Here is a 27,010-nt window from a genome sequence, read left to right on the forward strand (position 1 = left end):
GAAGTGGGCACTTAATTAAGGCGGCTTTGGTAGAGAGGGTTGGACAGTGACCAGCTAGTGAGATAAAGTGTTTGTGTCAGAGTCTGGTCTAAGTGATGGAGAGAGACAACAAAAAGCGTGCTAGATAGACCCCTGCCTTCAAGGAGCTTATCGTCTAGTTGGGAAAGATAACACACAAGGAAAGCCCAGCTTCCAAGCACATAGTAAGAGGCTCCCCTATCAGAGCCAAGGGGTGGAGTCCAAGTGAGGTGGAGATGGGTAGATAATGGGGCTGTGGTGAGAGGACTACAGGAAGCTGCATGAAAGCCTGGGCCCTGGCAAGATGCCATCTTGAGGCTTTTTACAGACAGGACAAAAGCAATGCTGTAGCTGGAAGCTGCATTGGAAACTCTGAGAGCAGGGAGGGTCTTTTTGTATCCCCAGCACTTTGCGAAATGCCTGGCACACAGTAGGTACTTAATAAATGTTTATTGACTGACTGTTTACATGGTGCGTCCTCCAGGGAAGATAAGACTCTGGAGATCAGGATTGCTTGCCTTTTTTTTTTAGGTCTTAGCTTGGTGCTTTGTACATTGGATATGTAACTAAATATTTTGGATTGAATCTGGATTGTTAGTAGTGTGGTTTAATGGAGAGAGCAGTCATTGGACGGTGGGACCCAAGTCCTTCTCACGCTGTGACATTGGACCTCAGTTTCCTCCTCTGTACAATGAAGAGGCTGGCCCACATCAGGGCTCCTTAACCTTTTGGGTGTCATGGACCCTTGGGCAGTTAGTCTGGTGAAGCTTGTGGACCCCTTCTCAGAATCCTAGTTTTGGGTTTGTTTTTTTTTTTTTTTTTTGCTTTTTTGGTGAAGCAATCAGGGTGAAGTGACTTGCCCAGGGTCACACAGCTAGTGTCATGTGTCTGAGACTGGATTTGAACTCAGGTCCTCCTGACTCCAAGGTAGGAGCTCTATCCACTGCACCACCTAGCTGCCTCTTCAGAATCCTAGTTTTAAATGCATAAATAAAATATAGAAGATTCCAAAGGAAACCAGTTATATTCAAACATAGTTACCAAAATATTTTAAAAAACAAGTTCATCAGCTGGAGATGACCTTTAAAGTACTTTCCAGCTCTGATTCTGTGATCTTATAATTCCCTTGAGAAAGATGCTATAAGTATTATAATCCCCATTTTATAGATGAGGAAACTGAGGCCTTGTTTAGGTGATTTTGCCAAGAGTCTCACAGCTAGTAAGTGTAAGAAACTGCCTTGAACTCCAGACATTTGGGTTCCAGGTTCAGCAGGCTGCATAAGAAATGGCCACTTGACTTTTTAAGACGGTGCAGCTAAAATCAATTCATGTCTCTTCCCAAGTCTGCATTTCAGTCCGGCCTCAGGATAGGAGAGGATATGAGAGTGCCTCCTGGAGAAAAGCCCTTTCTGCCCATGATCAGGCACAGGGAATGATGTGCCAAAAGAATTACATCTGCTGTATATGTATAGCCTATATCAGGAGGGTGGTGGGAAGGAAAGGGGGGGAAAAATTTCAAACTCAAAAGCATATGGAAGTGTTGTTGATAAATCAAAATAAATTAATAAAAAACAAACATAATGATAAAAAAGGATACATCTGCCATTTACCAAGTGGGAAATTCGAGGCAGTAAATCAGTCGTCAGTGAACAAGCTCCTACTATGTGCCAGACAGCATGTTCATCATTGGGAGCGGTGTGAGGCTAAGGCAGTTCCTGGCCTTGGGGAGTTTACATTCTAATATCATGCCAACAGCTACCTTCATATGGGAGATATATATATATATATATGCTCAGCTGGTGGATGGCAGTCTTGGACGAGAAGGCATTTGGAACTAGGGGAACTAGGGGTGGGGTGGGCATGAAAGACTTCTTGGAGGAGTGGAAGCTTGGGCTCAGTCTTAAAGGAAGCCCAGGCTTCTGAGAGGGGCAGGCTGGCAGGGAGAGCTCTCCCAGCATGGGGAAAGTCGCTCAACCTCTGTGAATGCCAGCTTCCTCATCGGTAGAATAGGGGTGACAATGACACCTTCCCTCGCAGCATTGTTGCAAGAGTCAGAGGAGATGATAGTTGTAGAGGGTTTTGCAAACCTGGAGGTATTACATAATCGCAAATGCACAGAGACAAGAGATGAAGTGCTTTGGGCAAGGGATCCCAGTGTGGCTGAATCACAGAGCGTGTGCAGGGGAGTGAACTGTAAGTATCCTAGAGTCGTGGGAAGGAGCCAGGTGATAAAGGGCTTTAGAAGCCAAACGCAGGGTATTCTGTTTGATCCTGGGGATAATAGAGAGCCATTGGCATCTAGCAAGCAGAGGAGCGCCGTGGTTAGAATGGTGCTTTAGTAAGCCACCGTGGCTGAGTCAGCAATGGGGTATCAGAAAGAACCAGGCAGAGGGGTTGGGGATCCCCAGTTATCAAGGCTGAAGTGGCCAGCCACGTATCTCAGGGACAGGTGAAGGCAGAGCATCCCTGTGATAAGGAATCGTGGCGCCAACGCTGGTCCATAAAGTGGGACAATGTCCTGTAGGTAATTGGAAGCCGCTCAAGATTTTTGAGTAGGGGCTGTGACGAAGGCAGAGAAAAGTCAGATCATGCCTGGCTGACTAGACTCTCTCCAATTCAATTCAATTCAATAACCCAAGCCACAACCCCCCACAAGAGTCTGCATCACAGGTCAGTTCAATGGGCATTTAAAGCTCTATACAAACCTGGTCCTAACCTACCATGACACAGTCAGAGGGGCTTTCTTGCTGTCGCTCACACGTGACCCTCCATCTCCCATCTCTGCAACATTGCAGTGTCTGTGTCCCGTGTCTGGAATGCCCTCCCTCCTTCTCTCCATTTCTTAGAATCCCTTATTTCCTTGAAAACTAAGCTTGTGCCACCTTCTTTAAGAAGGTTTTCCTGACGCCCTCAGCTGCTGATGTCCTCACCTTTTGTCGATTTTATCTATCACTATGTTTGTACGAGTGGTCTCCACCCAGAGAGTGCAAGCTGCTTGAGGGCAGGAACTGTCTTGTCTTTATCTTTGTATCTCCAGTACCCAGCAGGTGCCTGGCACGCAGTATGTGCTCAGTAAATGCTCTTTGATTAAGGCCCTACTATGTGCCCAGCACTCTACCGGTGCCGCGGATAACAAGAAGACAAGAACAGTTTTAGTAGCTAGTTTTTTAAAATTTTATTAATTTGGTTTGATTTATCAACCATCACTTCTCCCCCTTCCTCCCCCCCACCCTCCCCAAGATGGCGAGTTAGTTTTTACAGAACATTTTACACACCTTAATCTCATTTGAGGGGCAGCTACTTGATCAATGGATAGAGCGCCGAGCCTGGAGTCAGGAGGACTCATCTCCATGAGTTTAAATCCAGTTCCACACACTTAGTAGCTGTGTGACCTTGGGCAAGTCACTTAACTGTGTTTGTCTCAGTTTACTCATCTGTAAAATGGGCTAGAGAAGGAAATGCTGAACCACTTCAGTGTCTTTGCCAGGAAAACCCCAAATGGGGTCATAAAGAGTCAGACGTGACAGAAAAACGACTTAACAACAACAATAACAACAAAAATCTCATTAGCTCTTCACGACTGCCCTATAAGTTAGGTGCTATTATCCCCATTTTAAAGTGGTTCAATGACTTTCTCAAGATCACATAGCTAGTAAATGTCTGAAATAGGAATTGAGCTCAGGTCTTCCTGACTTGAAGTCAGCTCTTATCCTGTCCATTACATTGAGACAAAGGAAGACAAAGACACTAAAAAAAAAAAAAAGAAAAATAAATAAGGTCTCTCCACTGCCAGAGCTCATAATCAACTAAGGCAGTGATTTTCAAAGTGTGATCTGGGGACCCAAAATGAAAACTGTTTTCATTACAATACCAAGAGGTTATTTGTCTGCTGAAATGCAGACTTTTCCCACTCTGTATCTGTGGGAAGCTGAGTTTTCTTCATATGCCTCCACTAAAACGACAAATTGCAAGATATTGAATGCAGAAGCATATAGCAGAATCCAGCTGGGTTTTATTAAGACAGACATTAAAGAGGTTTCCAAAAGTAGATAAAAAAAACCAGGCCCCTAATTTTTTTAATCAGTCAACAAGTATTTAATGTTCTTTGTACCCTCAGTTCTTAGCGCAGTGTCTGGCAAAAATAGTAGGAAAATAGAGTTATTTTTCATTTAAAAATATGTTATTTATGCTAACAAATAATGGATTTATTATTTCTGTTTTTAAATGAATTAAGAAACAGTTTAAAATGTATAGGCCTTACTTTCTAGTATAGCAAATATGGTTAGATATAACTTAAATAAAGAAAAGCTCTTTGGGGTCCTTAATAATTTTTAAGGGTGTAGAGGGGAGCCTGAGACCAAAAAAGTTTGAGAACCTCTGTACTAGGAGGTTAGGAAGATCCTGTTCATATGGTCCTAATGCAAAGTCTAACCAGATGTGGTTTTCTCTCCTAGGCTCCAGAAAATAGTGACAGCCCTGTCCAGAGGAGCCATAACCCCTCTGGATCACAGAGTCCCCAGGGCAGCCAGCCTGATCCAGCATCCCCCAGCCCTAGTGTTGTTGTCGAGAACATTCCTAATGAGAAGGAAGGGATGGCCAGCCCAGAACCGGTGCTGACGAGCAGCATAAATGGGGAAAACTCTCAAGGCAATGGCACCATGGAGACCCCTCCGAGGAAGCCGCAGCCCCTCAAGAGGGCCAGGAAGACCAGTGATGTGCTGCTGATGGTGGCCAAGCTCAATTCAGAATTACCCAAGCCAGAGCAGAGGACTCACCCAGTTGACTCTCCTGCCCATAAGCCTCCTTCCTCCATTCCAGAGCCAAAGGGGGATAAGAAAGGGCAACCTCCAGGAGACACTTGTGGTCCACAGAAAGCTACTGAAGACTCTGCCAAAAAGGCAGAGAAACTGAGGACAGTGGGCAGCCCAGGCTCCACAGATATGCCTCCCAAGAAGAGTGAAGGGCCTCAGATCAAAGTGGGCAAGTGCAGCAAGGTGCCCCAGACCAAGGGGCTGACAGGGGGTGAGCCCCAGAGTAAAGAGGACCTGGGGACCAAGCCCCATGCCAAAGGGGAAGATCAGGGAGGTGAGGCTGGGGTGAAAGGGTTGGAGGACAAAGCCCAAACACCCCAAATAAAGGGGGAGGGCCAGCCCCACACAAAAGGAGAGTCAGGGGGATGAGCCCCAAAGCAAGCTGGGAAAGGACACAGTGGGGACAGTGAAGGAGGCCCAAAGCAAAGCAGGAAAGGGAGACAGAGCCCATATCCAGATGAAAAGGTGGGGTGAATCCCTGAACAAATGGAGGAAAAGGAGCAGTTCCCAGAGTCAGGCAAGGAAGGACAGTGAATCTCAAACCCAGGTGAAGAAGGATAGTGAGCCCCAAAGTCAGGGCAGAAAGGAAAGTGGACTCCAAAGTCAGATAGGGAAGGAGTGTGGGTCCCAGAGTCAGGTGGGGAAGGGGGATGAGAAGGGGAATGGTCTCCAAAGCAAAAGCAGGAAGGAAGATGACTCCTCCCAAAGGGAAAGAAATGGGAGTGAAGCTCTCAAAGAAGGAAAGGAGGGCCATGGATCTCCCACCATTGAGAAAGAGGGAGGCACACCTGATAACAAGGAGGAGACCAAAGAAGCCCTGGTGATGATGGAGGAGGAAGAGAAGGCAGAGGGAGAGAGAGGCCAAAGTGTCGACCCAGACAAGGTGAGGATGCTGCCGTCCCTGGGAATGTGGAATGGCCAGGGTGGGGGTGGGGAAAGGTGCAGAATCTGCGGTGGGGAGGGGCAAGGGGAGAGGAAGCCACTTCCCCTGGGAAGAACAGAGTAGCCCTTCTCTATGGAAAAGATGGTAAGCTGGGCAAGGTTTCTTGAGGAGGTGGGTAGGGCTTTCGGGGCTTGGAGACAGCCCCTGTTTGGATCCCTAGAGGAAGAGGAGGAGGAGGAGGGGGAGGAAGAGTGGGAGGAGGAGGAGGGGGAGGAAGTGGAGAAGGAGGAGGAAGAGGGGGAGGAGGAGGGGGGGCAGTCTCAAGAAGTTGTCAACTTCCAGCTGATAGTCTGGGAGCATCCATGGAACGTCAGGCCTCTGGAAAACGTTTCCAGTTCAGGCCCTTGCTTCCTCCTTCCATTCTGGGAATAAAAAATGCAGAGGAGTCACTAGGCCATGGGACTTAGGGACCAGAACTTCCTGAGGTGGGTCCAGCCCTGATGCCTGACCCGTTACATTCAGAGCCCACAGTCTACAAGGGTTATGGAATGCCCTCCCCAAGGTGGAGTACCAACCCACAAATGTAAAATGTCAGGGGTGGTAAATTAGACTTTGATGCATGACAGTATCTAAGACATTGGAATTGCAGTTAGAAAGACTGTGTGATCCTAGACAAGTCATTTGACCTCTGTTTCAGTTCCTTCATCTTTAAAATAAAGGAATTGGGCCTGATGGCTGCTGAGGTCCCTTCCAGCTCTGGGTCATTCTATGGTATTATTACTTTGGGCACTCTGTCCACCACAGCAGACCCAAACTCATCCACTTCTCAGATGGTGTGCCTTGTCCTTGCTTCACTATAGATTCTCCAGAGAGGGGCTATGTGAATAGTAGAAAGTGTGGTAGGTATCCGTACAAGCACTCGGGCTGGCCAGCATCTTCCCTCACCCTTGCAACCTGACCAGCCTACCTCCTCTTCTGGGCACTTCTCTAGCATCTTTCACAATGTACCTGGTGGGAAAGTCCTCATTGCCAGTGGACCACAGCCGACTTACACTGGGCAGGTCACGTCAACGTGGCATGGTGAATAGCAGTCAGGGTTGGAAGAGCCAGGTTCAGGTGCCACCTCTGACACACATTGACTGTGTGGCCCCTGGCAAGTCACTTAGCTTATGAGGGCCCTACAAGCTCTCTAAGATCTCAAGTTAGAAGACTGATCAGCATGGGGAGAAGGAGTTTCTGCACTTGGAGGTCCCCTAAAGCTATGAAATCATAGGTCCAGTCCAAAAAAATCCCCACAAAAATAAAAAACCATTTATATGTGTATATATGTGTATATAAGCATATATGTATATATGTATATGTGCACATATAGCATGCATATACACATATATGTGTGCATGTGTATATGATATATATTAATATACGTGTGTGGTCAAAACCCTGATTGCATTGGCCAATGCAGATCCTCACCTGCTCGAAAGCTTAGAATATTAGAGATTATTTATACCGATAGTTCTAAAATCCCAAATTTGACCATCCCATTGAACTGATAGAAATCAATGAACAAAAAATAGTGCACATTTCTACCACATCTAAAACATTCCTCATAAGTGAGGACTTGAGTTTGACATCCTGAAGAAAGAGATATAGGTGGCAGTGGGTAGAGTGCCAGGCTTGGAGGAAGACCTGAGTTCAAATTTTGCCTCAGATACTTACTAGCTGTGTGACCCTGGGCAAGTCACTTACCTCTGTATGCCCCAGTTTCTTCATCTGTAAAATGGGCCTTATAATAGCACCTGCCTGTGAGGGTTGGTGTGAACATCAAAGGAGACAGTGTGGGTAAAGTGGTTAGCACAGTGCCGGCACGTAGTGAATGCTAGAGAAATGCTAGCTGTTGTAATCTTTTGACTCTCTTTGCTTGCTAAATTTCCCCCTTTATTTCACTGTCTTTGTGCCCAGGAGCCGGAGGACAGATGGTACGAAGCTGAGAAAGTCTGGCTGGTTCAGAAGGAAGGATTCACACTGGGTAACTTGTGGATTTGGGCCCCCGGGAGTCCCCTCACCTGTAGCTCTGTGTCTTGCTACTCATGGGACCTGGAGCAAGCAATGTCTGCCTTCCAGGTCTCTGTCCACAGCTGTCCGATAAGGGATTTGGGCCAATGATCTCCAATGTCTCAAACACTTCCCACATTCCCTGTCCTGAGGCCCCTCCCAGCCCTAACATCCCCTGTCCTGAGGCCCCTCCCAGCCCTGACATCCCCTGTCCTGAGGCCCCTCCCAGCCCTGACATTCCCTGTCCTGAGGCCCCTCCCAGCCCTGACATCCCCTGTCCTGAGGCCCCTCCCAGCCCTGACATCCCCTGTCCTGAGGCCCCTCCCAGCCCTGACATTCCCTGTTCTAAGGCTCCTCTCAGCTCTGACCCTCTCTGTTCTAAGGCCCCTCAGCTCTGACATTGTCTGTTCTAAGGCCCCTCTTAGCTTTGACATTCCCTGTTCTGAGGCCCCTCCCAGCCCTGACATTACCTATTCTAAGACCCCTGTCAGCTCTGACATTTTCTGTTCTAAGGCCCCTTCTGGCTCTTTCAGGTTCTAAGCTCTTTCCCTACTCTGCAACTTCATGTTCTAGGTTCCTCACAGCTCTGGGTTCTAGGATTCCATGCATATCATTTCATTCAAGCTGATGTGACTAGGCCCTAGGGGGAAGCAGTGAACATTATCCACCTCTTCCTCAGACATCCCTTGTGTCCCTTACCCCCTCACCGCCCCCAACCTCCCCTGTCTGTGTGTGTACAATACCATGACCTGATCTTCCTTTCCGGGGGGGGGGTCCCCTCTTAGCAACGGTGCTGAAGCCAGATGTGGGGACCCCAGAGCTGGCTGCAGGGCGAGTGAGACTTTGCATTGATGCAGACAAATCCATCACTGAGGTGGACGAGGAGAACATTCATCGTGTAAGTCCCCCCGGTTCCAGGTCTTCTTCCCTGATTCTCTGTCTCCATTAGGACCCCTCTAATTGTGAGGGGCATCTTCCCTCCAGAAACCCCAACCCCACTGGTGGGCTTTTTGCCTGGCCCCTCCATCCTGTTCTGCCTCCTCCCTAGATCAGGCCTGTGTCCACCACGTGAAGTTGGAAGGTTTGCCAATGGCCTTCTTCCTTGGAGGGTCCAGTGACCAGGGGAGGATCACAGTGTCATAGACTCTGAGATAGGAAAGACTGCACAGGCCCCTGAGTCTGATCATGACCTTTATCCAGAAAGTGAGTTCTTTATCTATGACTCTGAGATGTGATGCAGCAGAAAATATAAAAAAAGCCCTAGAAAGATCTATTTAGTTCTAGATGCATACCATAGGACTCAGATATGTCTGAGACTAATCCTGTCATTGAAAGTAGCTGTATTCTCCCAAATAATGTTCACAGAATCATAGACCCAGTACTAGAATGGACCTCCAAGGTCATTTTACAGAGGGCAAAACTGAGGCACAGAGAATTTTTTTGAGCGATTTGCTTAAGGACACATAGCTAGTAAGTGTCTGAGTCAGGATTTGAACTCCTGACCTCAAGTCCAGGGCCCTATTTCCCCGATGCTCACTTTCATATAAGATAGAATCATTTAAAATCCAACTGAATAAAATACAGGAAATATATTTATTAAGCACCCACTGTATTGAGAGGACTGTGCTAGCTGCTGGGGTGGAGCTGGGGAGATACACCGTTCAGAGAAGCCAGAGCCCCTGGCCTTAAGGAGATCACAGCCTAGTAAGGGTTAAGACCAACCCAGGGAGCTGTAAGGCCCCACATTACAGGGTAGGTCCATCGAGGGGTACAAGAAGTCTCATGGGGTGTGTGAGGAAGGTCTGGCTCATGTGGAGATGAGGGATGTGAGCCTTAAGGACGGAAAGACCAGCTGCCCGTTGGCAGGTGGTGGAGGGCCAATGATGGCTGAACATGACTGGATCTGCGGTTAAGAGTAGCTGTTTGTAGTCTGGCCATGGGGAAGAGCATTAGCATTGACCTGCTTGACCCCCAGGGACTGAACAAGGACCGGTGGGCGGAAATGATGGAGGCAGATTTCTGCTAGATTATGGTAGCACTCCCTGACAATGAGAGTTACTCCAGAGTGGAAGAATAGATTGCCTCCATCCCTGGAGGTCTCCAAGCAGGGCCTGGGTGACTACCTGTCTAAGATGTTGTAGAGGGGATCTTTGTCCAAGTATGGATTGGCCTAGACTACTTAGGTGACCCCACTGGAACGTTCCTTTCCCATAGCTTCCAAGCTGTCTGAGGGATATAGGTATTTCAGATATTTCTCTTAGTATATGCCTGGTGCCTAGCTTTGAACATTGTTGGACTTCATAGTAATAATAGCTAATATTTTATATAGCACTTCCTATGCACCAGACACCAAGCAATTACTATAATTTAAGCTCCACAACAACCCTGGGAGATAGGTGATATTATCATTATCCCCATTTTACAGATGAGAAAATTGAGGCAAACAGAGGTAGTGACTTGCCCAGGGTCACACAGCTGGGAAGTGTCTGAGGCCAGATTTGAACTCATGTTTGGAGTGTTATGAGTAGTGAGGGTGACTGAAGCTTTGCCCCAGAATGAAGGGTGAATTGGATGGTACATATTTAATCTCCCTCTGAGGATTCAGAGGGCACTTAGACTCCTACCTGCAGGGCCTCAGCATCACATCCATTATCATCACACTGTGGCTCTGCAGGAGAAGCTGGTTTCAGTTAGGACTTCTAAAGTCCCCTCCAGCTAGAACAAGCTACATTCTGCGGAGGCCAGATCAAGCAGACCTAATGGTGAGAGTTCCCTGGGGGCTGCGCGTCTCTCTGTGCCTTTCGTTTATGTCGGGGCTTTGATGTTCTTCCTTGTATCTGAGCCCACGGAGTCTGCTGACCACAGGCCTTAGCGTCCTTTCCTAGCCGTTCAGCGCGTGTCTCTGTGGCCTTCCACCCTGGAGGCCCCCAGGGAGGAGGGAGCCCACAATGGCTAACTGTGGGACCCTCCTAGGCCAACCCCCCGGAGCTGGATCTGGCCGAGAACCTGGCCTCGCTGCAGAGCCTCAATGAGTCCAGCGTCCTGAACACACTTTGGCACCGATACCAGGCCCAGCTCCTGCACACATACACAGGACCAGACCTGATCGTCTTCCAGCCCCAGGGCGCCCCAGCTCCTTTGTCTTGGAAGGTACGGTGCCAATGGGGCTTGGTTGGGGGTGGGGAGGAAGACTGGGAGTTATTGGGGAGGGCCTCTGCTCATATGTGTTTATCCACTGAATTGAATATAAGCACCCTGAGGGGCGGCGGCAGTTTTCTTGAGTCCTTAACTCCTAACACAGAGCCTCATCCAGAATGGGTACTCAGCAAGTGTACATGGGATTAAATTTAATTAATTCATTTAATATGTATTTGTTCAGTGCCTTCTGTTATTATCCACAATAATAATGTGAATAGTTTTCATTTCTGCAGCTGTGGGAAGGCTTGCAAGGAGGTTCCATACCAGATCCTGAACTGCATATTGGTGGGGGGTCATTTCACTTGTCTGGCTTCAACTTCATCTGTGAGGTGGGAGGGTTGGACTTGGGCTCTGAATCCCTTCCAGTCTGGACTCTGTGTGATCTTGGGCAAGTCGCTTCCATTCTCTGGGCCTCAGTTTCCTCATCTGTAAAACGAGGGAATTGGACTCCATGGCCTGTGAGGTCCCTTTCAGCTCTGGGCTTGGGTCCTGTGAATTCAGAGAGAGCTGCAAGGTTGGGGAGAGCCCAGGGCAATGCTACATTTCCTTCAAGGACTGGGGGCTAAGCACCTTGTTTCTACCTCTCCAAGGACAGCTGTGATGTAGCTGTGGCTAGAAGTCCTATTAAATCTGTCCCAGGTGACTCGGGGACTTGGATAAGTATGCATTGAGGAATGTGATCACCCTTTGAGGGGGTCCATGAGATCAAAGCTCTTCATAACGATGCTGAGATGTTTTAATTTCTAACATGGAAAACAGTGATAGATCTAACCCTCATAAAGAAAAGCCCTTTGAGGACACCTCAGTAATTTTTAAGAGTGTGAAGGGGTCCTGACACCAAATAGTTTGAGAAACTGATTGAATAGAAGACCTCTGGCCTGAGAGTCAGGATTCCTGGAGAAGGGAAGACTTGGGGAGGCAGACGGCTGTCTTTAAGTGCTTGGAAGCTGTTACCCAGGATTAGTTGAGTTCTGCTTGGCCCCTCGAGGGCGAGGTTCTATCTCGTGTCAGGAAGTACCTCCTGTCCATTAGTGCCCACTCCAACATAGATGGTTACTTGTCAGCACTCCATGGACTATGAGGCCATATCTGGCTCTGAAATTCTGTGATTCTGTGACCCAGGTTCTAGTCTCAGCTTTGCCCGTAATCCAATGAGATTATATTTTTAAAGTGCTTGGCACAGTGCCTGGCACATAATACGGGACAGATAAATGCTTGGGCTTCCCCGGTTGGCCAAGTGGCTCAGTCCCTCTGGGACTCAGCTGATAACGATGATAGATGAGGAAATAAACTTTGGGGCCATAGTAGGTGCTAAAACTTAGATTGCTGTGGTCTCTTGAGCAGCTGGGGTGCCAATGGGCTCCTCTTTCACGAAGGTGGTTATTCCATCCGCTAATGTCCATCCTCACCACCTTCTATGTGTACAGCTCATAGGATTAGAGGTTTAAAAGCTAATCCTTCCCTCTCCTGGCCATAGTCTCAGTTTTGCTTTCTGTGACCACCAGGTGGCAGCATAGACCCACAGTTGGGTCCAGAACTTGGGGAGCAGGTTGGGGGAACCCGGGGAGGTAGCAGCAGGGTCTTTGCTTCTGGTGGAGGTAGCCCCTTGCTTTTGGAACCTCTGGGAATGAAATGGAGAGGAAGTGGGAAGAGTGTGTGAGGTGTGAGTCTCTCAGGGAATGTGGGGCTCTCCTGGCTGGTGGTAGGGACCTGTCCTCTTGGGTCTTAGAAGAGATAGAAGTGGGGGCCTGACCCACCCCGGAGCCCCCTAACAGGAGGTTTGATGTCCTGGGGTTTGTCTTGCTGGCTTGGCAGGATGCCATAGCATGCCATTATTCTATCTCTCAAGGGCCACTCTACAGTGGAGTAGTGAGCATTGGGAGCCTGGAAGGGAAGTCGAGTCAGAGTCCTGGAGTTGGAAGAAACCTCACAAGCCATGTAGAGCAATCCCCCTCATTTTACAAATGGAGAAACTGAGGCCTAGAGGGATTTAGTGACTTGTCTAAGGTCGCGTAGGCAACTGGGATTCAAATTCAGGTCTTCTGACTTGAAAAATCATGGATTAAATTAAGCACTTACTTTGTGCCAAGCCTGCTGCAAATGCTGGGAATTAAAACAGAAAGATAGGTAGTTCCTGCTCCTGAGGATCCCACACTGGAACAGTGGGAGATGCCGCAGGGAAGAGGCTTTGGCCATGTGGCAGATGGCGAGGACTGCGGGGCTCAGAGGAGACGCTCTTTTGACTGCACACCCTCCCTCCTTCAAATGCTTCTGCTGCTTGTTTTTAGCTTTAAGTAGATTGGTCAATCCATCATGAAACATTTATTAACCATCTACTATGTGCCAGGCACCGTGCTAAATGTTGGGGATGGAAAAAGAGGCAAAAGATAATCCTTGCCCTCAAGGAGCTTACAATCTAATGGGACTAGATCATTTCAAAGTTTCACATTAAGGGAAAACCTAGGTTCTGGGTCCTGGTGGTGGGGTCCCTGCCACAAGCTAGCTGAGGCTGCTGCCCACAGCTGGGCAGTCATAGGCCATCCTGAGTGGGACCTGTTGGGTACAGTGGGAGCTGAGAGTCTGCTCTTGGAGGGGCCTCACCTTGGGTCCTCTTGACCTCTATGTGTTGATGGAGTGATATTCTTTCAGGGCTGATCCAGTTTGGGAGGCTAACCCTAGGAAACCTATTTTCCTTCAGGACTCACTTCCTTCTGCTCCTAAATGAAAGAGCTAATACAGTGTGGAATCTCCCCCCCCCCTCCAGGTGCCCAAAGGAAGGAGGGATGGCCTGGCGCCCCACGTCTGCTCCCTAGCCCAGAAGGCCTACTGGGCCATGCTGAGCCAGCACCAGGACCAAACCATCATGCCCCTGGGCAGGAGCGGGTCTGGCAAAAGCACTTGCTGTGAGAGAGCCCTGGAGTACCTGGTGGGCAGCGCTGGCACGTGGATGGACAGGTCTCAGGTAGAGTTTGTCTTTGTGGACACGGGTGCATGTGTATGTGTGTGGACTTGGGGGGCACACTTATGGTTGAGGCTTATATGGGCACGTGCATACACATGTACACACAATGCAACCCACATGTATAGGTACATACCAAAATATACATACATGTTTGTACACATGTATGCATAGGTGAGTATATTTAAAGAGATGGCAATGTCCCTCTTAGTAGCAATAGTTAGCTTTTATATATCAATTTAAGGTTTATACAGTGTCTTTCCCCCTTGCGCTTTGCACAGTGCCTGGAACATAGTAGGGAGTTAATAAATGCTTAACGACCGTCTGACTGACTTTACATGTATTATCTTGTTTAATCATCAGGACACCCCTGTGGGGGAGGGGGTGTGGGTAGATACGGCAGGTAGACAGGTTTCAGGGCACTAGTGAGCGTGAGTGGAAAAAAAATTACAGCTTTATTTTCACTGGCTTCTAACAGAAATTTAGCATCTCTTTTAATTATTTCAAAGTCTTATTCTGAGGAGTCCATAGATTTCACCAGATTGTCAAAAGGGTTCAGTATACAGAAAGTATTTAAGAATCCCTGGTGCAGAAAGTAATAGCTGAGCTGTTTCTTGAAGTAAGCCAGGGATTCTGAGAGGTAGAGGTGAGGGAGGAGGATATTCCAGGCAGGGGGGGGACAGCCAAGGCAAAGGTGCAGAGATGGGAAATGCCATAGATGTGGAACAGTATAAGGGCCATTTTGGCTGGGCCATGAGAATGGGGGGAAATGGAAGGGAGGGAGTTGGGGGCATCCAGAGGGGCCTGGAAGGAACACTGAGTGACTTGGTGCCTTGCTGGGGTTGCCTTTTTGCAGCAGAGAAGATCCGTGCCACCTTCACCATCCTCAGGGCCTTCGGCTCGGTGCTGACTGATCACAGCCACAGCTCCACACGCTTCTCCATGGTCATGTCCCTAGACTTCAACGCTACTGGCCGTGTCACAGCGGCCCACCTCCAGGTGAGGGTGCCGCTGCAGTCGGGGTGGGCTGGGCTGGGGTGCAGAGCCCCACGGACTCTCCCTTTTCTGTGTGACTGGGCACCGCAGGAGCCAGCTGGCCCTTGTCCCTGCCACCATCACAGCCACTGTCACTGTCAGCATAACTGTCCCTGGCTGGTATGGGAGCTGTCAGCTCCTTCCTGAGTTTTGTTCAGTGACCCAATTTATCTCTTTCAGGAGCAAATGCCCAGGCCTGTCTGTGCTTCTGAATATTGCAGGGATTAAATATTCATAAGTAAATATATAATTCAGCAGTTCATTAGCAGAATCTTAAAAGTGAAAGCTGAAATTAGACAGTTGCTCTCTTAGCCTTCTGTGGCAAATCCGTGTGTGGGGAACATGCGGCCTCTTTGTTCCCATCTGCCCCCTTCCCCCCTCCCCTCTGGAAATGTTCTGGATGGAACAGAACCGGAGGATGAGGTTCTAAGAAGGGCTGGAGGAAAGAGCCTCTAGGGATAAGAGCTCCGCTAAGGTTGCAGACGAGGCCTCTGGGTGGCCTGCTGCATGGGTGGAATGAGGGATCATCCATGTGGCCCCTGGAAAGGATGGTTCCCTGCTTTCCCTTCCCCCAATCCCTCCTCTTTCTTTCTACCTTTAAGGGAGCCTGAAATGCTGATTGAAATCAGTTCTTTGGGCTGAGGCATTGAAAGCCTCTGATAAAGAGGGGGAGAAAAAAGGTTATTAACACATAAGGACCATGTTAGCTATTAACATCTCGGCTTGCATTTGTTTATTGACTTCACCTGCCTCCTGAAGGAATGGGAAATAGGACAGGGGGCTGGCTGCAAGGAGACAAAGGTCTAGAGGGTCTGTGAAGAGTTGGGAGGGTAGGTCTGAGCGAGATGCCCCTGCAGGAAGCTCTGGTTAGACTGGAGGTGGAAGGGGCACCAGGTGGGGTACCCAGAGGCATGGCAGGCATGAGTAACTGAGAGGAGGTTGGAAACACTTAATGAGGGGGAAACGAATGAATGAATGAATGAATGAATGAACAAATGAATGAATGAACAATGATGGCCCCACCACTGTATTCCAAAGTGGCCTCCAGCTGGTGGGGAAGCATGAATATTCACCTGCTGTTTACCCTCTTGGCAAGAAGAGTGGACCACGGCGGTGAGGTCTTTCTGCTTCCCTGCCTGTGCCTCAGCCTTACTAGGACACCAGCCCAGGTCTAGGCCATGACTTAGCACCTCGGTCTCTATTTTCCCACACAATGTGCCTTGGGAGGTTGTGGGAATGATGCAGAGTCAAAGTCTCTGTCTCTGACTCTCTTTCTCCTCTGTCTCTCTAGACCATGCTCATGGAAAGAATCCGAGTGGCCCGGCAGCCAGAAGGGGAGGGAAACTTTGCTGTTTTCTCCCAGATGTTGGCGGGGCTGGATCTCAATACCAGGTAAGATCCCACAGGTGTGGAGTCTCAGGGCAGGGGGACAATGGTGAACCAGGGATCTGGCCTGGGCATTGGGTGCTTGCTCCCGGATATTGCTCCAGGCCTGAATGTTTGCTGCTCTTTTGGAAGGAAGGGGTCACTATTAATGGAGGTCATGGGGAAGATAAGTTTCACAGGTCCAGATCCTTCATTTTAGAAAACTGAGGCTGACAAAGGTGAGGTGATTTATCTGAGGTCCTCAAAGCAGTAAGTATCAGAAGCAGAATTTGAACTCAGGTCCTCTAACTCCAGATAGTGGACCTGGGGAGAGCGAGGAGGGCAGGTATGGGTGAGATGGCCCAGCAGGTGGCTCTGGCAAAGATAGGATTTGAACCCAGGCCCTCAGATTCCAAACTCAGTGCTTTTCAAGCTGAGGTTGGAGGGCTCACTTGTCGCAGATGACATGGAGGGGATGCCAGCATCTGGCAGGGGTCTGGACCTCTGAGCCCACCCAATTTTAAGATCTGATTCAATTTAATTCAATTCAGTAAGCATTTATGGAGCACCTACTGTATGCCAAGCACCAAGCTATGTGCTCTGGGTACAAAGGTAAGAGGGAAAACGGCCTCCGCCCCCATTCTACTGAGGTTATGGGATTATACTATTGGATTTTTACAGAGGAAGAAACTGAGACCCAGGAGGTTGAAATGACTTACCTGAGGTCACAAAAACCACAAACATCAGTGGTGGAATTTGAACTCAGGTCTTGTGACTCTGAGGCACTGGACCATTTTGTTTCCACAAATAAATTCTCTGATTCTGTACAATGAATTGGACTGCCATGTGAGGATGAGTTACCGGGGGTGTTGAGCCTAGGGAAGAGAATACTAAAATTGGGGCTGGGGGGAGGGGAGGCATGAGGCGGCAGGACCTTTGGTCAGGGAGGCTGTGGAGGGAATTCCTTCCTCTGGTGTGGGGGGGACTTCCTGCCCTCTGAAGTTCCCTCTTACTCTGAGATTCTGTGACTCGTTTCTGTGAAATTGTTTCTCCCTGTGATATAATTGGATGCCCATTTCACAGATGTGGAATCTGATTTGCCTGAGATGACACACTTAACACGCAACAATGCCCAATGCCCAGATGGAAATTCAGGTCTCCCAGCCCCAAATCCACTGGTCTCCGCTATACCCCATGGCAAGCTTAGAACCCGATGGAGTTTAGTCACCTGGCAGGCTTCCTGGAGAAGGTGGGGTGTGAGACAGGTTTTGAAGGAAAGTGAGGGAGACAGGTTTGCCCTGTGGAATGGGCCAGAGGAAGGGGGATATTCCAGGCAGAGGGAACGTAATGGGTATGAAGAATGGCCAGCCTTCCGGCTCTAACCTGCTATGCCTCTCCCATGGAATCTCTTGTGGGCCTCTGTATTCTCACCTGTGAAATGGGGATGACAGCCCTTCCCCATCTCTGTCACAGGGCTGCTGTGAAGATGGAACATGATAGTGTATGCAAACAGTGCTTAGCACAATGCCTGCTGCATAGTAGGACCTGAATAAATACTTGCTGCCCGGGCTTTTGCCTCTCCTCCCTCGCTCTGCCTCGTTTTCCCTTCCCCATCTCCTGGACCAGGAGTGGCAGAAGCAGCAGACTTGGCTGGGTCCCCACCACTGGCCATAGTGGAGAAACAACCAGTCAGAGAAGGCACCCTCCCCTCGGCCCACCCCCAACGTTGCTTGACTTGTGGCTCTCCCGCAATGGTCGCTGATGACTCCATTAGCTCCTTCTCCAAACTGACCTCGGTGCATGGTAATCAGCATTTCAGAAGCCTCGGTCTATGGGGAAGGGGGCCGCCCTGGCCAACAGCCCCCGGGCACCTGCCTCCAGCTCTGCGATCCAATCTTCCCACCACAGAAGAGGCTCTTCTCCCCAGAGATGAATTCACCCAGAAAGTGCTCATCCATTTTTTCCCTTTTTCTGATAGAGCGATAGTCGTTTGCTGCGATAGGAAGTATTCTTTCTTCTGGGCCTGACCTCTTGCATTGGGCCTCCTTTTGTGATTGCAGAAGGTCTGCTTTGGTAACTGGCTCTCTCCCCAAACTAGATGGTAGTCTAGATTTGGTGCCTGCTCTAGAGAGAGGCAGATAGGGCCCGGAGAGGACTGGAGAGATTCCAGATGAAAATGAAATGATGTGTTTACAAATGCGTCCTGGCTCCCAGGGGAATAGGCAGGACCCCCGTGGGAAAAGGCCAGAGGCTTTGGGGTTGAGCAGGGAGCTGGGAAGGAAGGGCCCTTTGCTTGTTGGGACAGCCATCATCATGGTGCCCCAGGAAGGGCAGTGGCTTAGGAATCGACCCGTCTCAATTTGACCCTTGGCTCCGATCCTTATCTTGAGAAAGCCACTTAACTCATTGACATGTGTTGGTTCCTCCTGAGAGTGGAAGTGCCTTGAGGGCAGGGACTATTTTAACCTGTCTTTGTATCCGGGCACTTGGCGCTATGCCTGGCACAGAGTAAATGCTTGTTGACTGGCCGACCTGTGTAGGCCTCAGTTTCCTTTTCTGTAAAATGAGGGAGGTGGACAGTTTGATCCCTAAAATCTATTCTAGCTCTGATTTTGTGACCCAATGATACAGGCAGACTCCCGGCGACTTCAGAGGCCCAGGCACCGTGAGCTAAGCATCTCTGGAGAGCGCCATCTTTTCAGTCTTTTCCATCATGGCTTGCAGCCATATCTCACTAGACTTTCTTAGGTCTTCTCTCAGGGCTCTTTGGGAATCCATGTCAGTCAGTACTCTGGTGAGGGAACTCCCCTCTTCCCCTGGAGCAAGAACAAGGCAGCTCATGCTTCCGTTTTATGGATGAGCAGACTGAGGTCCAGAGAGATTGTAGATCCAGAGTTGGAAATGACCTCAGAAGCCATTGCATACAGCGGCCCAGGGAGATTAAGTGACGAGACCACATGGGCAGTGAATGTCAGAGATGAGATTTGAACCCAGGTCTTCAAACTACAAGAGCCAGTGTTTTTAAAGAAATGTGCTCAGGGTGACCTGGCTTCAGTTTGTAGAGCTGGGTCTAAGGCCAGGGTTCTTTCCCTTAGACTGAGTTACCTTTTTTTGTTTGTTTGTTTGTTTTTTGTTAGGCAATGGGGTTAAGTGACTTGCCCAGGGTCACACAGCTAGCAAATGTTATGTGTCTGAGGCCAAATTTGAACTCAGGTCCTCCTGACTCCAGGGCTGGTGCTCTATCCACTGCACCACCTAGCTGCCCCCTGAGTTGCCTTTTAAAGGGATGAAGGGCGTAGGAAAATACCGTTAGCAGAGGCTGTTAACTTTCCTGAATAGGGTGGAGCATGAAGAAACATAGGGAAGCCTTTCTATGTCTTTATAGCATTAACAGCCAGGGATAGCTGGGGACGTGGACAGGGTTTGCTGCCCAGCTTGGAGTGTGATCAGGGTCCCAGCTTAGGAGAGACTTCCCTACTGGCAGGCAGCCTGGGAGGGCTGGGGAACTACCTCCAAACAGTCTCTTCGTTTTCCTATTTCCTTCATTAGTTTAGAAGGGACTCTGTCCTCCCATGGGGCTGGGCTTCATTTTTTTTTCACCCCACCTTGTAGTTTTCTATCTACTTGTGTTTTTTTTAGAAGTTTAGAACACATGACACATTTTTATCTCAACCAAAAACCTCCACTTCATCCCCTTCCAGCAGCTAGACAAGGCTACCCATTTTCCAGAGGAGGAAACTGAGGCCATGAGAAACACAAGACTCTGGATGCCTGCTTACGCAGAGTGGGGCTGGGGCTGTGCTTGCCAAAGGCTCACCAGGGACTCCCTCTCTGTATGGGATCATAGGATTTGGAGCTGGAAGGGACCTCAGAGGTCATCTGGATCACCCCCTTCATCTTATAGATGAGGAAACTGAGGTCCTCAAACAGGCAGTAATGTTTGAAACTGGGATTGGAACTCAGGTCCCCTGACTCTCCATCCTGTGCTCTGTCTAATGTGCCAGGCAGATGTCATCTTCTTTGAGTGGGTGTGTGTTTTTAACAAGGGCAAAAACCAGGCACCAAGTAGGGGAGGCCCCAGTCTGCCTTTGGGCAACTCTCTGTCCCAAATGATTGCTTAGGGAAAGGAGGTCTTTGTCCCTGAAGGGAGGCAGTGAAGCTCAGTGGACCAAGCCCTGGCTTTGGAATCAGGTGACTCTGCTACTTATTGCTTGAGTGGCCTTGGGCTGAGTCACTGAACCTCTCAGGGCCTCAGTTTCCTTATCTGTAAAATGGGAATAATAATCCTTGCACCACCTCCCCCATGGGGTTGTTTTGAGGAAAGTGCTTTGTAAGCCATAAAACTTAATAGGAATGGGAGCATGAAAAAAAGCTGAAGACCTAATCCCAGTCCTCAGGGTTCTCTGTCTAGCTGGAAAAACCACATGTGCATAAGTGAGGTTAATTAATGTCTCCAAGGTTGCTCCCACAGCTAAAGGTCTAAAGATTTAAAGGTCTAAAATTCAGGTCTAAAGATTTGTTTAAACAGTGAGAAAACAACATTCATGGATGTACTGGGCAGGATGCTGGGAACGGAGATCTCAGGGAGTGATGGAGGGACAAAGGCCTCCTTCTCAGGCCCTGGAAGTCATGGGAAGGACACTGACCTTGGAGACAGAGCACCTGGATGGGAGGACCAGCTCTGATGAGGTCTGGCCCTGCCCCCCTCACTATGAGGGCTTTTGGGAGGTGATCCACTGGAGACACTGGTCTAAGATACAGAACTGCTAGGGATGCAGAGGCTGAGTTCAATCCCCTCATTTTACAGATGTGGAAACTAAGGCCCAGAGGGTCACACAGATTGTAAGTGCCTGAAGTGGGATTTGAATTCAGGTTTTCCAGCTTCTTGTCCAGATCTCTATCTATAGACCATGCTGCTTCTGCCCAGCCTTGACATCCAGTTCTAATGTCCCTCCCATTTCTGACGTCCCCTGTTCTAAGGCCCCTCCCAGCCCTGACATCCCCTGTTCTAAGGCTCCTCCCAGATCTGACATCTTCTGTTCTGAGGCCCCTCCCAGTTTTAGCACTCTCTGTTCTAAGGTAGAACCGTCTGGGATTCTCTGGCCTGCCTTGGGAAGGTGTTTAGCTGTTTGCAGAGAGTGTATTTCCTTCATGTCAGTCTTGGTCCATCTCCATTGCTGTGCATGTTTGCTTTGGCCCTTGGCCCTGATGTCCAGCCTTGGTGGGTGCTGACTCCCCGGGAGCCCCAGGACAAAGACTGTCTGCTGGAGGTGGCCTGGGCACTCTGGGCCAGCTGATAGGGTTCCTCAAAGATCCTTGGCTGGCAGATTCTGGGCTGTGGCCAGCTCCAGCCAGGGGGGGTGAAGGCTGAAGGCTGAAGGCTGTGGGGATGCTGAGGGAGGGCTGAATCCTTTGGAGGTGGGTTGGCCAGTGTGCTGCTGGGCAGGCCTCAAGAGGGAGCTGAGCCTCCATGAAAGAGCCTCCCTCTCCCTCCTTCCCTCCCCCCTCCACACTCTGGAGGCAGCCTGGATTTCCTGAGCTTTTAGGCCTGTCTATTGTCTCCTAACACAACAGAGCCCTAAGTGGGAGCGGAAGACATAGCATCTTTCATTGAGAGAGGAAACAAAGTGGGCTTTCAGGGAGAAAGAGCAGCCGCAGGCAGACTTCAGGAGGCCCTGGTGTGGGCCTGGGCCCAGCATGCCAGCCCACTCCAGCAGCACTAGAGAGGGTGCCTGGGGTGGACCGCCCACCAGGCCAGAGCAGAGAGAGACACACCTGAGGCTGAGCTCAGCTGCAGACCTGGAGGAAGGCACGGCCTCCAAAGCAGGGGGACCTCGGCGCTCTGGAAAGCAGAGTCAAGGTTGTGGGGTTCAGTGGACAGAACAAGGGACTGGGAGTCACCTAACCCAACCTGCAGCCTGGCCCCTCCCACTTACTATCACCTGTGTGACTTTAGCCAGGTCATATCCTCTCTCTGGGCCTCAGTTTTCCTCTTTGGAAAAGTGAAAGGGTTGGATGAAAGGACCTCTAAGGTCCCTTCCAATCTGAATCTGTGACTATGATCCCAAGTCACCTAACCAGTTTCCCTCAGTTTCCCTCTCTGGAAATGATGAGGTTGGAGTAGAGCACATGTTCTTAACCATTTTTTTTTTTTGTGTAGGCCCCTCCAGCAATCAGTCTGGCAAATCCCATGAGTCCCTTCTCAGAATAATGTTCTTAAATGCACAAAATAAAACAATTAGAATTACAAAAGAAACCAATTATGTTGCAATGCAGTTATCAAGTTCATGGACTCCCCCAGTTAGGTTAAGAGCCCGTGGAGTGTATCTCCAGTGTCCTTTCCAACTAGGTCAGGGCAGTTAGGTGGCACAGTGGATAGAGCACCAGCCCTGAAGTCAGGAGGACCTGAGTTCAAATCTGGACTTAGACCAAACATTTGACACTTACTAGCTGTGTGACCGTGGGTAAGTCACTTAACCCCAGTTGCCTAAAAATAAAAAAAAAAAATTTAAAAAAATGCAAAAAAAAGCAAACCAACTGGGTCTATTATCTTTTGACCCTAAGTCCCTTAATCTCCTCAGGCCTCAGTTTCCCCTCCTATAAAATAAAGGGATTGGGCCTCTGAAGGCCCTTCTCATTTTAAATGTGAGATCTCAGCCTCTGTGGAAGAATGAGAGCCCGACACTCCTTCTTCGTGATTCCCCTTTTTCTTTCTTTCCGTTTCCCACATGGGTGGCTCTCCCATACCCCCAAGCTACCTCTTGGGAACTAGAGTGAGATTGCCTCTGGGGAGACATTCATGAGTGAGTGGTGCAGTGACTGGATTGTTAGCCTTGACTGGGCCTTAGGCCTTGGGGTCTGATGGGAATAGCCTTGGGCATGAAGTCAGAGGCTAGAGGACCTGGGTTCAAATCCCAACTATCCTTTTTACTACCGGTGTGATGTCAGGAAAATCATGTAACCTCTCAGTTTTCTCATTAGTAAAATGGGCATTAGAAGGTCTCTAAGACCCCTCCCAACCCTAAAACTTCTGATTCCCCTTGGAGGACTATAGACTATACATCTGAATAGTTTCTACATCAGCCAGAATCTTCTCTCTAATCTGTTGGCTTGTAAGTAAAGTATCTTAAATTTGAAAGCCCCTCCCGTATCACCGTCTTGTCTTGGTGGAGGGTCTTAGCAAACCGTGCCACTATTTCTGCCAAGAAAACCCCATGGCCAGTGTGGAGGGCAGAAGGGCTTGGCAAGAAATGGTCATGAAGAATTTGACATGACTAGGTGCCTGGACGCCAACAGCAAATCTGGGAGGGACTGCCTAGGGCATCTATTCAGTCCTACCTCCCATTTAACAGATGGGAAAAACTGAGTCCTGGAGAGAAGAAGTCCACTGCCTAAAGCCAGTCAGGCCACTAGCATTATTAAGGGCTTACGATGAGCCAGGCACTGTGCTAAAGTCAGGGGCAGAACCAGGACAAGAACCCAGGGCCCCCAGTCCAGCATGTGGACATCCCACGCTTCCTTGACAGTTTTCAAAGCTCAGCCCTTGGGAGGGAGGAGTCCAGAAAGACTGTGCTCCCAGAGAAAGCCCCTCAGTGCAGGCCCTCCCTGGACTTGGACCTGAGGTTAATTATCTACCAGGTGCTAGCCTGGGTCACCTCAGGGGTTTCAAGCACTCTCCTAGGCAGAGATGGTCAGTATATTTGAACAGAAACCCTTGTTCTTGAGGCTGTGAAATCACATCTCTTGTCTCCCATCCACGCTTTCAGGACAGAGCTGTACTTGCACCAGATGGCAGAGAGTCACTCCTTTGGCATGGGCGTGTGGGCCAAGGTAAGAAGAGGGCAGCCAGATGTCTCCTTTCTCTAGGAGGAATGGGGGGGGGTTATGGAGAGGGGTGGATTGGGTGGGAAGGCAAGGGTTGGGGGCTGGTTACTCTTCCTCAGCTTTCCCTCGGCTTTGGCAGATGGATTGAGTAGGAAGTCTGTGGCAGGCTTAGAATCTCATGAAAGTCAATGAGTGTTTGTTGTGTGCCCTGTTTTCTGCTTGGAACCTGATGTGGGTGTGTGTGGGGTGGGGTGGAGGATGGAAAAACAGAGCATGATGCTGGAGTGGGGGCAGAACCCTGGATTCCGACCAGGAGAGTGGAAGCTTCTGGAGGGCAAAGATGACTTCATTTTTGTTCTGGTATCCCCAGCACCGAGCACAGTGCCTGGCTCGTAAGAAATACTTGTTGTATTAAACGGAATAGAAGTAGAATCAGAAAGTCTGGGTGACCCTGGACAAGTCACCAGACTGGAAGCATGCAACCTCAACAATTGGAAAGAGCCCAGAGCATCCCACTTTGGGATGGTTTTCACTGATAAGGTGTTTTTCCTTATATCAGCTTTAAATTTGCCTTGATTTAAGCTACTTTGCTCACTTCTTGGGACATCAGTTTCTTTCAGAGATACAGAAAAAGCCTGTCCTTTCACTTGTGGTTAGGCTACTCTAGGAGGAATCAGGGTCCTCCTGAGCCCAGAGCCAGAGACTTTGGCGTGAGGGGCTCCCTGGGCTCTGCATGGTATATATCTAGGATTGGTACAGAGGAAAGAGCACTGACACTAGTCAGAGGACCTGCGTTCAAGTCCAGTGTGGGTGTTTACTTCCTGAATGACTGTGGGCAGGCCATTTAACCTTAGCATTTCTCAGTTTTTTCCTCTGTAACATCAGCGGTTGGACTAGCTGACTTCTGGGGTTCCATCCAGCAGCAGAGCTGTGATTCTCTACAATGGGGCTGATAATGCCTACAGCACATATCTCGCAGCTTTATTGTGAGTATAAGTGAAGACAGCATTTGTAAAGCACGTGGTCAGTCTTAAACTCTTACATGTCAGTGCCTTAGGGGTGAGAGTAGGGAGATGACTTCTAGAGAGGAAACACTGCAATAAACACAGGAGATCATAGGCTCCCTTTATGCTGGGGTCGTGGGATCATAAAAGGTTAGAGCTGGAAGGGCATTGGAAGAGTCCAAATACCTTATTTGACAGAGGAGGAAACTGAGGCCCAGAGAGGGAAGATAACTTGCCCAAGGTCACCCGGCTCATAAGTAGTAATCAAGGCTTGAACTTGGGTCTTTTGATGGTAAAGCCGGGACTCTTTCCACTACCCTGGGCTGCCTCCAATTAACTGAGGATAGGAATTCCTCCTTGGCAGCAGGGAGGTCAGTGTTATTGGCTGGAGTAGTCAAGGTTGGTTTCATAGAGGAGTGGGATTTGGGCAGGACCTTGAAAGAAGGAGGAGGATTGTAGGTGGCCCTAATAGATTTCAGAACTTGGACATCTTCAGTTCCCCAGGACTCACTGTAGGTGATGGAAAAACCTGCCTGAAAATTTGAACAGCCGTTACCCATGGCCAAGTTCACTTGCTCATTGGCATGGCCTGCCCTGGTGCCATTTAAAGTAGGAACACTCAATTGATCAATATTTATTGAGCACCTACTGCATACGAGGTGCTGTGGGAGACACAGAATCTACTAAGCTTCATTCCTTTCTTCCTCTTCCTCTAAGAATCCGGTTAGTTTTCGCCTCTTCTATGATCCAACCCAAGGGACGCGCCCTGTGCCCCTCAGCAAACGGTGTTATCTTTCTTCTCAGTTTTTCCAAGAGCCCTCTGTTCTCTCCTCTGCTTTGAAACATTTGACTTTGTATTATACTTCCCTGTGGACCTGCCCCTTTGCCCAAGAAGAATGTAAGATCCTTGAGTACAGGGCTTCTATTTTGATTGCCTTTGTACCTCGAGTATTTAAGTCAGTTTTGGTTTTTGTGTTTTTCTTTCCTCCCCTACCCTTCCCTCCCCTCCCCTTCCCTCCCCTCCCCTCCCCTTCCCTCCCTCCTCCCCTCCCTCCCCTCCCCTCCCCTCCCCTTCCCTTCCCTTCCCTATTATTTTGAAGAGCAGTTACTTTAAAAAGAAAAAAAAGATCACTGAACAGAGATTAAGAGCCCCTGATCTAGAGAGAGTGACTTGTGTATCTTTATTGGATGTTTATTGAATGTGTGGATATACATAAAGCACATCTGACAATGAAATGTATACCCGTGTGGGGTATATGCTTACTGAGCAGTATGGAGAATGCATCTCCCCTGTAGGACCTTATGGTTTACAAAGAACTTGCCTATCTGGAGAAGGGCAAGTAGAAGCACATTTTACCAGGGAGAGAACCGAGGTTGAGAGATGTCAGGAGACTTGGCTAAGGTCACACAACTGGTAAGAGTTGGGGTCAGGATCAGAATGCAGGTCTTCTGACCCCCGAGTCCTGTGTGCCTTCCACTGCAGTGCGCCATGCTTTAGGAGGTCATCATGGTGTGTGTAGGGAAGGTCAGTGCGGGCTGTAGTGGTCGGCTTATGGAGGGGGCACAGCTTTGCACCTCTAAAGAGAGCCTTGCAGACACTCTGAATGGGGGACCAGCACGCGGCAGTTCTGTCTCTTAAGGGATCAGGTTTCCAGTAGAATGACTCGAGGTCCCTGGAGCCTTCTTGGCTCTAGACTGTGCTTTGGTGAACTGGGGTATCTTCAAGACTTTGAGGAGGCTCTGTTTCCTCGTCTGCCCTTTATTCTTGGCAAGGGCTTGTGTGGGTTAGGACAAAGCCGCCTGCTGCAGGCCTGCCCAGGGACCCCACATGTGAGGCTAGAAATGAGGGATGAGGGCCCGA

The 27,010-nt window shown here is 49.2% G+C and overlaps 1 protein-coding gene across 1 annotated transcript in view; it reads left to right on the top strand.

Moving 5' to 3' along the window:
- The first annotated feature begins 5,196 nt into the window (after window positions 1-5,196).
- Window positions 5,197-27,010, top strand: part of MYO18B (myosin XVIIIB) — a 330,341-nt gene continuing 308,527 nt past the window's right edge. Inside the window, 9 exon segments of the mRNA XM_020996632.2 lie at window positions 5,197-5,712; window positions 7,672-7,738; window positions 8,550-8,662; window positions 10,738-10,914; window positions 13,727-13,901; window positions 13,904-13,924; window positions 14,778-14,920; window positions 16,248-16,348; window positions 24,088-24,151. Of these exon segments, the coding sequence (XP_020852291.1) occupies window positions 5,287-5,712; window positions 7,672-7,738; window positions 8,550-8,662; window positions 10,738-10,914; window positions 13,727-13,901; window positions 13,904-13,924; window positions 14,778-14,920; window positions 16,248-16,348; window positions 24,088-24,151 (1,287 nt within the window). The 5' untranslated portion in view covers window positions 5,197-5,286.

Source organism: Phascolarctos cinereus, unplaced genomic scaffold (genome assembly GCF_003287225.1).
Source record: "Phascolarctos cinereus isolate Bilbo 61053 unplaced genomic scaffold, phaCin_HiC Scaffold_4;HRSCAF=312, whole genome shotgun sequence".
NCBI lineage: Eukaryota > Metazoa > Chordata > Mammalia > Diprotodontia > Phascolarctidae > Phascolarctos > Phascolarctos cinereus.